The sequence below is a fragment of the Bemisia tabaci genome, chromosome 9 (genome assembly GCF_918797505.1).
Source record: "Bemisia tabaci chromosome 9, PGI_BMITA_v3".
NCBI lineage: Eukaryota > Metazoa > Arthropoda > Insecta > Hemiptera > Aleyrodidae > Bemisia > Bemisia tabaci.
The window spans coordinates 6,814,339-6,826,599 of NC_092801.1; the positions used below are offsets into that span (position 1 = coordinate 6,814,339).

Here is a 12,261-nt window from a genome sequence, read left to right on the forward strand (position 1 = left end):
AACCCTGAGAACACTTATGAAAATACAAAAGAAAGTGCCATTATACTTCCAGGAAAACAGCATCCTTTTCTGTAATTGACTGTAGTTGTGTGTAGTGACTGTAATTGAAAGAGAGAAGCAGATATTTTTCAAGTACATTATGGATTTATTTTTCTTGTTCTTAAAATAATTAATTACAACGTTTACTGAGTAATTTACACACGCTATTATACACTACCGAAAGATCAGAGACGAAAAAAGTCATATAAAGTTCATGATTGGAACAGCGATTCCACGATAAATCGAACACTTTGGCATAAATGCTTTGAGAGAGATGGAATTAAAATTAAGAGAAGGGAAATAAAGAGGTTTTGTTTCAAAACTTATAAAATTAGGCTGAGCAGCAAATGATACGCAGGCGAGTTGTGAATTGAAGTACTTGATCTGTGATGTATCCAAAATTGTATGGAAAAACATAACATGGGATGAAAAGTTTGAAAATCAACTCTTTTACTGATTACGTACATACTGATGTGTCAAATTTCATTAAATCAACGACACAAAAACTAATCATCAACCTGGGATTGATTGAATTTCACAATTGGTTGAACAAAAACAGCGTGGTTGCGAATTGATTTGAAGGCTTTTTCATTTTCTATGTCATTTCTCATGCAGTGTTGTCAAATTCCCTTTTAAATGGCAAAATTATTCACTACTTTTTGACATGAATTTTTTGGTGTGAGCTTGAGCATTAATTTGATGAGCTTAAACGAGTTTATTTCTTAACTGTTCCGTATAGCACCGAAAGAACCACAGTAATGTAGGCTCCGCCTTTTTTTTGGACAGCAATTAATTCATTTGAAAGCAAGACAAAAAAACGAATAGTATCGTTTTGACATTCTAAGAGACAGTAGACTTACAGTTGCCTCTCATGTAAAACTGCCAGAAATTTGAAAAGGGTGGTTTGGTTGGGTTTAATTTGTAAAGAAAGACTAATTTACATCCGTTTGATCATGCTTCATACGATTGGTGACGTTTTATTAAATTACATTCAGACACCAAACAATCTGGAGAGAAGATGATTGAAGGCTGATGAAATGGAAAATAAATAAATTAAAATATTCAATAGGGTAAGGGTTAATTGCCCGAAAAGTGGAAATTGAGACTTGAATATCAAACATTTTAGCACATAAAATGCCCAGAATGGTGAAACTGGCAAAAGTTACAATGGTTTGTAGTTAAAATACATAGTTTAAAAACGCTCGATAAATTATCACGATACACTCTCACTTCAGTGTAGTCAGATTAAAATGGATCCTTAGCTCTCTGCGGAGGAAATAAAATGAATTAATTCATCCTTGGTTTCATGAGAGATTTCTTCATGACAAACTAGAGCAACATTTTTTACCCAATTAGAAACACTACACTCTTGAAATCTTGCCTGACCAGCTAAAAGATCCCTTTTTTGTGGGGAATGTCACAAATAAAACAATTTTTCTTAGCAAGGTATGCAGAAAATTATACACTTGAATTTTTTGTCACAAAGCACCAAGGACCAAACTCATGATCATTCTTCTAACAGAAATAGAAATTGTAATGAAAATAAGCTTGTGGGTTCCATTTTTTCTGAATCAAACAATGATTTGTACCAAAAATTTAAAATGATTTTTATCTGTTGGAGGACTGATCATGTTTGAAGCCCCCTTAGAATTAATGTTCACCTGCTATGAATTTTCTTCCTTTTAAAAAAAAGAAAGAAAACTTTGATTTACAGAAATTTTAAAATTATATTAAAAGAGTGGTTACTTAAAATAGATGAAAAATTAATTTTCTGATAACAAGAGAGATTCCTTTGAAAAAAAAAAAAAAAAAAACAAAAAAAACAGTGTAAAAATATCTGACATTCTCTTGCTCACAATAACAATTTTCATTATGTGTTTAACCCAACTATTAAAAAACAAAGAATTAGGGATAGAATTAAACAATCAAATGAAAAACGCAAAACGTTAGAATAGACGAGCAAATTGCCGACTGGAATGACAGGATCTTAAAAACTCCGGAATGAAAACAAACTAAAAAAAAGTCATAAACTTTACCAATGAAACTGATTGTAAACAGATCAAGAAATATCAACTGAATTATGGATTTTTGAAAATATGAAATCAAATAAAAAGTAACAGGACATGTTAGAAGAAAATAAAGCAATAAAAATATTCAGGTAAAAAAAATCAAATAAAAGTCTTAATGAGTCATCTAAAAAAGGCAAGATATTTTAACAGAACCATAGAAAACTTGAAATTTTGCATTCTTTTCTTTTAAATAGTAGCTTGAAGTGGAATTTTTCTGAGAGCTGAACCTCATCTTTCACAGTCATTTCTTTGTCAAACATTAAATCATAATTTAAAACGTACATATTATATAACTTCATTGCTGCGTGAAAAACAAAAATTACCCCTTTTCTGCCTTTGACTGTAATAACTGCACCATTGTGACCACAATAAAAATTGTTCAGAGCCGTGGTTAAATAAAATATTAATCAAACTTAAAAGGATTCTGATAAAGTATAAAAGGATTCATCGTGAATCTGCTAAAAAACAAACAACCGGTTGTCTTCCGCGCATAGAAACATATCTAGTTTGCGCTCTTTCCTCATTTCTTTATATATTTCATTTTTTCATGGCAGCACCTTCACACGGATCTGGCTGAGAATTTTAGTGTTTTTTTCATAAGTGCAAACGAAAGTCACAAAAAATTTTAGGCAAATTTATGTGACGCTTCTCCTGTGAAAAATAGAATGTTAGTAAGACATGCTGAAACAACGCAACTGAGATACGTTCTTTCATGCAGGAGACAACAAACTTTGAGCACATGATAAAAAATCGTCATCCTCAAATGATTGACCTTGCATCAAGAAAATAACTTGGAAGACCCTAGGAACATTCCTAACAAGGGCTCAGGAGAAATGAACGATTTTTTTACATGTAATAAAATATATTCAATTTACGATTTTGCTTGAGTTTTAAGTAGACTATTTTGAAGAAATCAAATCAAGATGTCGATTTTATTGATTGAAACTGCTATCAGAGTTTTACTTACTGTGCTTTCCTCCTTGTAGTCCTTGTTATTTGAATTGAAAAATTTGCTACCTAATACTGTTTAAAGACACTTGTTTACTTTCTACAGATCAACATTTTGCTCTAGTCCAATTTAAACTCAAAAACCTCCAACAGTTCATCCTCTCCTGCACAAAGGAATAAATCTCAATTGCGCTGTATCAGTAAGTCTAACTTGTTTTTGTAATTTTTTAAAATTTGTCATCAAATGGATTTGCCTAAAATTTCCAGAGATTTTTGTTCATACTTTTAAAAAAAAGACCTTAACATTCTTAGACAAATTTGTGAGACGGTTCTCCCATGAGAAAATTAATAATTTGCAAAAATACTGAAACAGCGCAGACAAGACAAATTCCTTCATGCAAGAGATGACAAATTGTGCGACAAAGATACAGATTGAAAAATGACGGAATTCACCTGAAAGTTTCCTATCAGCACCAATGCAGTCACTGAACCTGGTCAATTGCCTATTGGGTAACCTTAATTGATGAACATCATTGCAAGATTGAACTTTATCAGTCAAAGCCACTCAAAAAAGGAGTAATTCTATTTCAATAAAGAATTAACAAAGAATAGGGTTCGTGCCCTTTCTGATAGATAATGACCATTTCAAAAATTTTGATGATGAGCACGGTAGGTAAAGTATAAATTCCAGAAATAACTCTGCTACCATTTTTCAATTCAATTTCTGATTTTGATACATTCACGACCACAGCACTAAAAATGATGTGAAATGAGATTCTTATCCTCTCATGTAAAAGTTATGATCCAAAAATTGAAATTCAACGACTAGATAAAAAGCGCAGACCACATAAAAATATAGGACTCGTGCAAGAGCCTTGCTTTGCTTTAAAATTTACAACCGTATCTACAGGATACAACAAGAAATTTACAGGATCAGTATAGAAAAATAAACATAGATTCACATGGAAAATATACAGGTATAATACATTTCATAATGCGTGCACACTGAAAATTATATACACTCTAGCAATTACATCCAAGGTTGCTGTGAAAGAAATCCGCCGTCAAAATAATATTCCTAAATATATGAGCTTCGATCGATGAATTTCTTTAACAGAAAGCAAGCACAAACTAGAAATAGTAATCTCTACATGAGGTAAACAGAAATAATTACATGGGTATTCAAAGAGCGTCGATGTTCGAGGAACAATTTCAAGTGTTCTATATCTAATTGTGACACAATAGGCAATGGAAATTGAAAATTTACAGGAAAATGAAAAGATTACATTCTAGAATATAATAAGCCTCTTTGTCAGGATTAATTTTCTATCCAATGGTGCGAGTACAATTGCTCCTTTTAAAATTGACTGTGATAGTTTACTCAGTTCACTGAGCATCGGGAGCAAATATTAAAAAAATAGAGCAAACTAATTTTTCTTTGTCTACTTGGAAGATTGACAGAGATTGATTTTTCTTCTTTTTTTTTCAATGATCTGAATAAAACATCGCAAGCACTTTTGAAACAGATAATTAAATTTTGAAGAACTAAGGGAAATTAGATCAATGATAAGAACAGTCATTTCTTATTCTTTCCATTTTCCTTTCTTTACAGTCAGCAAAATTTAAACAAACTCATCCACGATGCATGATTACTTCTCAACAGCATGCAAAAGCTAAGCTCATAGCTTCAAAATAACATTTGATTAGCTTATCTTCTTGATTGCAAGGAAAAATTTACATTTTGAGAAGTGCTTATCAACGAAATAAAATGAAAAAATAGAGCTAGGGAAAAAACCAAAAGGAAGAACACCGAACTTTCCTTCGTTGAGCATTTGATTGATCCATACATTTCTTGGTTCATTGTAAAGTTCAAAGTCTACTTAAAAGAGAGATTATACCTAAAGTCTTTGAGAGGAGCAAACATTTGATTAAAGTGAAATACTGAGTGCAGTATCTGAAGGCAGGTTACGCTGAAGAGGATACTTCTAGAGCACATTTGAGCGAGAATCAAGTTAGCACTCAGCCGAAAAAGATTGTATTGTCCTTCCCTCAAAAGGCACAATGACGATAAGAAATAGCAGGAAATTCATTATCTTAATCACTGTGGTGAAGAAAAGGGAAAGAGAGAGAGGAGTAGGTGAAAGGGGAAGAAGACGGAAGGAAATGGGTGTAAGCTCTCTTCAAAAGAGGGAAAGAATGGAAAAGATTCGAAAACTTTTACGAGCACTTCTCGCCATTTCATACATGAGTAAAATAGGCAGAGATAATTAGACCACAATTTGCCATTAGGAACTAAAATTTCTAGCGCACCCATAAAAACACATAAGTCTACAGGGAAACTAGTTGTAAATCCGATGTTTAAAACTGAGTCAGAAATTTTAGTTCGTAATTGCATAAAGTGGTCCAACTCTACCTTGCCGAGGAAGAAAGCTGTATAAACATTCAAATTTTACCAAATTTCCTCTGATGAATAACGTATTTTGGAGGAAATTTATGCATATTTTTCCTTGACATTATCAGACATTTTGGACTAAAATGCAAACAAACTTGTCTGAAAATATTTTCAACTTCCGTATTCCGTTCTTTTTAAAGTCGTATTTTATCAATGGAAATTTGGCACTGCCTGAAGTTGATACGGCGTTCTTCCTTGGCACGGTAGGCTAGGTGAACTTCACTTCGCAATTAGTAGCTACAATTTCTGGCTAATCCATAAAACACTTATGCACAAAGAGAAACTGATGGTACATACGTTGTTTCTAAACTGAGCCAGAAATTGTGGTTTTGAATTGCAAGTAGTCCGAGTAATATGCCAATATGTGCTCCATTAGCAAATTACTCAGCAGTATTCCACCCACTGAAAGCAATCTCAGACTATCTTACACAATGCCTTTTACTGTGTGATAGCATTAAAATATGACTTGAACACCATGTGGTCTGAATGATTTTAGATGCATTAAATACAGTTAAGAATCAACGAGAATTGATCTGAGAGGAGCACTTATCCAGAGCCTACCAAGTAAAGTAGCGATTTCAAGGCCTCAAGAGCAATTTCAAAGAGAGCATTCTTGAAACTATACGAAACATCAATGGCTGAAGTGCAAAACCACTTATCTTTGTTTGCATTGCTGCAGACTTCCTGTCAGACCTTATTATTTCTTTGGAAAACTAGACGACATAATTTCTTAGAAACTTCCTTGTTTTTTCTCCTCCATTGGCATACTATTTTATATGAATTCCAAACTATAAAGTTAGCTTGTTTTTCTTTGAAAAAATAAGATAGCGGGGAAACTTTTGAGACACCGCAATGGAGTTACATGGATTTGCACTAAAGTCATCGACATGATAGTCTATGAAAATTGAAAAGTTATCGCTATTCACTTATTAAATTTTGTGACTCAAAAATAAATCTGAAAGTCACCACCCTTCGACCTACATGAATTATAATTTTGTGATGATTATAGCAAAAAAATAGGAAGTCACTTGCTGTATTTTAAAAATCCAACTTCTATTTTATTTCGTCAAAAGTAAATTAACCGATGTCATTGCTTTTAAATTTCTCGAAGTTTTCCACTCAGAGAGAAGAGAAATCATGAAAATTCAGAAGAAATTGTACTAGTTCCCCACTTGAAAAATGGAAACGTTCAGGGCAATTTGGAACGAAGATTGGAAATTTAGATTTGTTTTTTGTTCAATATATCAACATGAGGTATCCTTTATTTTAGGGATGTCAAAGATCAAATTAAAAATAATCAAAATTCTTTAGTAATAGTAGATTAAGTCATAAAATTTGAATCTTGAAAGACTAAGAAAAAAAATAAAAAAAATTGCTCAATATTAAAGACTGACACGTTTTTGAAATTAAACTGATAATGACAAAATAATAATTTGAAAAAATACTCTCTAAGATGTAATGAATACATCGACGCCATATGAACACTTGCATGAAGAGATGAACCCTTATCAGGAGACAGTCTAAAAACCACCATTAATGATATTCACAGCTAAGGTACATTTGACTCAAATTTTTTCTGCAAACTAGCAACATGTGAAACACTATCCACCCTAGAATTGACTTTAGAATCTGTGGGTTTTTTACCTAAGTTTTTTGAATTTTTAAATGAATTACTAACAATATTCTTCCTAGGAGGTAAATTTGTGGGCTTCGGTGCAGGTAGAGGTTGCTTGCCGACTATTTTCTTAGTTGCAAGCCCTGAAGCTGGCTTACTGTTCAAAACATCCGGAGGTTTATCCGTGCTTTGAATATCACAACTTGAAACTAAGTCTGGCTTTGCGTAGCTCCCTGAACTATCGCTGGAGTTTCTTTCCAGCTTTAGTTTGGCCCGCTGCGCTGGCTTATCACTAAGTGGGTGACTAGAATTAGAATTAATTTTAGAGAGACTATTAACTACTGTAAAGTTACTTGGAAGCACTGGTTTAGCCCCTGCCTCTTTGAGCGTCAGGGTCACACTAGGTGTAGCTTTCGACGAGTTTTTACTTGCATCGACAGGAAACTTTGTACTATTGTGCACAGCCGAGAAATCAGCACCCAACGCGGCTGATAGAGCATTATCTCGGTGCAGCTGGCTTAATGGCTTATAACTGGGTGCAGTGATTGTTGGCATTTTAATTTGCTTCGCCTCGTCATCTGGCGGTCGTTTTAGACCGAATTTATTTTTGGCGGTAATAGGACTCAGGTATCCTGAGCTAGTTGTGGAGCTGTTGGAGGATTTTGGTAAATTAGAGTAAATTTCTTCACTTTTAGGAGGTATATTTGCGTACAGCTGATCCACATCATTTGAGACACTAGAGAAATTTGTCACAGATGATATGCTATCGACATCACGATACTTCTTCCATGTTCCAGTGGAATAGATTGATTCAGTATTGCGAGCTTCCATTTCCGAGACGATTTCATCTAAGAGCCCCATAGACTCAGTTGCTGAGCTTTCTGTTGAACCATCACCACTGAAATTCTTTTTGGTTGGTAAAATAATTTCTTTGCGTTCCCGCCGGTCGGTCGGTGACTCTTCAATTACTGCATAAATATTGTCAGCCGGGTTAGAGACTGAGGCAACTTCACTGTTCATTAGATTCAAGCAATCATCGTACGTGTTTTGAGGTTTCGACGGTTCCTGATAGCCAGGCACTCCCTGGATTGGTGGCGGAGGTCGAGGTGGTGGAGACGTGGGTCGCGTGCAGGCTGGAATACTCTGCGGCCGCCTATTATTGGGCACTCGCATTGATCCGAAGGATTGGATCTGAGGTCGCTTCTTGGCATCTGTGTTTTGACGGAAGCTATGCGCACGGTGAATGTTCGGCTTGTCCGCAACTATTGTAAGCGACTTCATCGGCAACTCGATGTTTGTTTGCGGGATGGGGTCGGAGATTTTGATGCTGCGCAACGTGTCGCGGTCCAGCTTCGGTTTTGCCGGAACATCAGGCTTTTGACTGCGCGAAATGAATGATGCAATGCGCGTCAGGGTGGAATTTTGGGATTTCGATCGATTGAAATCTTCGCCCGAGAGGTTGGCTGGAGGAAGGCTGGGAGCTGGCCGAGTTGGGGACGCAGAGACAAGTTCTTTAACATTACATGCTGTTGTGGAATCTAGAACTGGAGAGCTGATGAGCGGCTTTGCTTCATTTTGTGTCGCATTTGCAGGTGGAAGTGCTGGAGGCTCACTCTTCAGCGGCACTGATGTTATGGGCATGGGTACTTTAGGTGCAGCTCGGATTGGGTTTGTGGGCGGCTTGTAAGAGTTTACGACCTCTGAACTAACACCAGAGATGGAAGTTTTGTAAGGCTGGGGTGCCGGGCGTGTCGGGACGAGCGTGACAGATGACTCACACTTTTTTACTTGCAATGGTGTGATTTTAAACCCTTTCAAATGACCGATGAGATTATTTTGTAGCGAAGCCACGATCGGATTGTTTGAGGCTGACTGGAGGTTATTTTGGTTGAGCAGTGACTGACCAAAGTTGGGTTCATGGTTTGCGCGACTCCTATCTGGTGACAAGCGCGGCTTTTTCTCCACAGAGCTGTGGAAAAAGAAAAGCAACGTGTAAAGCGATATTTACATTTTATAAAAAGACACAGGAGCATGTGTAACAAGCAATACATATGTTATAAATATCTTTAAAAAACAAAAGAGAAGAGAGAGATGGAAAAATTACGAGGATAGAGAGGCACAATAAGATGAAAAAGATAAGAAGAAGAGGAATTAGAATAATATATTGAAAAGACACATAGTAGTAGTAGTAGTAGTAGTAGTAGTAGTAGTAGTAGTAGTAGTCGTAGTAGTAGTAGTAGTAGTAGTAGTAGTAGTAGTAGTAGTAGTAGTAGTAGTAAAGTAGTAAAAGTAGTAAAAGTAGTAGTAGAATAAGTTCATTTACAGGCAATAAATATGTTAGGAAGATGTTTTAAAAACGAAAGTAGAAGAGAAGGAAAAGTTGGGAGAAAGTAGATAGCAAGGCATGATAAAATAAAAAAGATAAGAGGAGGAAATTGAAAAATCTATGAAAAAAGAGGCAAGCAAAAAAAGTAAAGTAACTTGAGAAACGGAGGCGAAATTTCAAAATCTCAACAAATAATGCTCCCTAGTGGGAACAGAACATAAAAATGCAAGGCACAGACAAAAGGACAGATAAATAAAATTTTAAGAGTGTAATAATGGGGACATTACATAAAAAAGTCTCAGTTCGTCAAACAGTGAGCTTAGCCAAAACTGCAACATCATTAAATGTTCACTTTAAGATTTACTCACTGTCTGCGGAATGCAGTTTTCTTATACACACACACCCTCTCACCCTCACACACAAAAGAGTATATAGTCAATTCTAAGTTCTTACAATCATAAATAAAAATTATTTTAAAAAATGAGATATTGGTTAGGAGTCATCCGATGCACTCTCAGAAGAACTAACCCAGACTCCTTTCTTCAAAAATTTGTTTACTTGATCATTTGTAGTGGATACTAGTCCTTTTTTTACTATTTCAGCTTTCCTAACAGCCTTTGAATCCGGTTCAGGTATGGGCTGACATTCGTCAATGGTTGAGAAGTTTTGTTTTACAAAACTAAGTGCAGAACCTGGGCAATTGTTTTTCAAAGGGAAATCTTGAGTTGAAAACTTATTTTCTGCGGTTTTGCGCAGATTTTTTCGTACTAATTCTAAGTTTAATTCTGTTGTACCCTCGCGTTGATGATCTTCATCACACAGAATCTCAGGTTTATGTTCTGTACTTGACAGAAAAGAACTCTTCACTTTAGGTGCAAGTACACAACCCTGTAAGTCAAGTTCCAAAGAATTCGACTCCTGCCTATTTGGCAGGTTTTTACACCTATCAATTTCACCCTTCCCAGCTATTTTTGTCTTGTTGGTAACTTCACTGTATATGTTTGACATCAGACATGGTTCATTTTTGGATAAAGAACTCTGTTGTGTGCTATTTGATGAAGACCTGTCTTTAAAAGAACAGCTATGATTCACAGAAGAGTGTCTTTTAAGAGGCGGGCTTTTGTAGCAGGCAAAGTTTGAATTACTTTTTACAACTGAATCATTTGCGTAGACAAGTTCTTGCTGAGCAGGATCAGGCTCGGATATCTCTTCATAGATATTTTCGTAGACAAACTCTTCTGTCTCAACTTCATTGTTTTCCTTTTTCCGACTCTCGCTAATAACTGCATAAATTGGCTCAGAATTTTTTTCCGGCGATGACGCCTCATTTTTAGTGGATTTTTTTGTTTCACCTGATACCTTTGCAGTTGGAACACCAGGTGCTGGCCTTTTTATTTTAACACCTGTTGATCGTTTGAAGGACTTTTCTGTTTTTAAGGAACTGAAACCATCAAGGTTTTGGGAAGGTCCTAGCTTACGATTAAGTGTTACTGTGCATGGATCAGACTCCAACTTTTTTACAAACGACCTAACACCTCGCAAAGATACTGGAGACTCTCCTAATTCGTGAATTTTGCTCTCATTTAGAGATAACGAATCATTCCATTCAAGCTTTTTTGCAGCAATGAAACTTTTGCAAACTTCAGATTTACCTTCTGCAGCCTGGGATTTATTGTGCGTAACAACTTTCTGTTTATTTTCACTGATTTCATTGTTAGAGGGAAGAGAGCTAGGGTCGCTAGAATCAGGGTTTTCTGATCTCTCAGTATTGTTTTTTTGGGTGGTTAGTTTTTTATCTGCACTGCCACATTTGGCAAAACAGTCCTTCAGGGTGCAGAGAATTTTGGAGGGGATGGATACGTACTTGGCGGATGAGACGATGTGAGGTTTTTTGGCCCAGCATTGCCGATTACGGACGTAATACATGAAGAGCATGACAACTGATGCCAATGGGAGCAGAAGGAAGAAAACAAAGTAGATGAATGTCCGGAGAGCATGCCATGCTGAAACGGAAAGAGTACAATTTGAATAGATTGTAATTGGGATTGAAATTGAATAAAATTAACGCTGAATTGGAGAAAAACTTAATATCCCATTCATATTGGAAAATTTGCATAGAAAAATCTTAACCCATTACCTTATGATTTAATTTGATCCCACCGGGCCAGGAATTACAATTTACTTTGACGATCAGTAACTTTAGAACACTTAAAAATAAACAAAAAATTCCTTCTCGGAGGGTAAGAGTAGATACAATAAGTATTCACCGTACAATGTTTGAGAAAAGTGGTGAAAACTTTAAACAAAATGATTTTTTGAATGTGGTTTATTGCTGTCAAAGTCGCGAAAACCGCAAAATTAGCAAAAATCAGACAATTTTGAGATTATTTCAAGTTCGAACCCACAATAATATGAAAATACCGTGACAAAACAAGAAATTACCGTACACAATAAGTTGTAGGGTGGTCACACTACTCATATGAACATTTATGAGAACGCAATCTACTGGAGAATCACTGAAATACCAAAAACAATCGACGGACGGCTCTGAACCGTTTCTTCAGATCTGGCCCAGCGCAGCGCGGACAAGTGGGAGCCGTCAGTTTAAATCAATGGGTTAATGAATTCAAGGAGTCTCAATTTTCTCTCAAATCATTTCATTAAAACAATCCATTCTTTTCATTTATTTTTAAGTTGGAATATATTTTAGTAAATCAATTTTACCGACGTGAAAAACTTTCTTGATTAAATTGCCATCATTTTAAAATTTTCCACTGATAGGATCGTCCCACGTCCCACATATTCCCTTTAT

General features: G+C 35.5%; 1 protein-coding gene across 1 annotated transcript in view; it reads right to left on the reverse strand.

The window, feature by feature from the left end:
* Positions 1 to 122: 122 nt before the first annotated feature.
* The window catches only part of Meltrin (disintegrin and metalloproteinase domain-containing protein meltrin), a 207,457-nt gene continuing 195,318 nt past the window's right edge, over positions 123 to 12,261 (reverse strand). Inside the window, exons 15-16 of the mRNA XM_019045632.2 lie at positions 11,314 to 11,452; positions 123 to 9,092 (exon numbers count right to left, since the gene is read on the reverse strand). Coding sequence (XP_018901177.2) covers positions 7,058 to 9,092; positions 11,314 to 11,452 — 2,174 coding nt within the window. The 3' untranslated portion in view covers positions 123 to 7,057. The remainder of the gene's footprint in view (positions 9,093 to 11,313; positions 11,453 to 12,261) is intronic.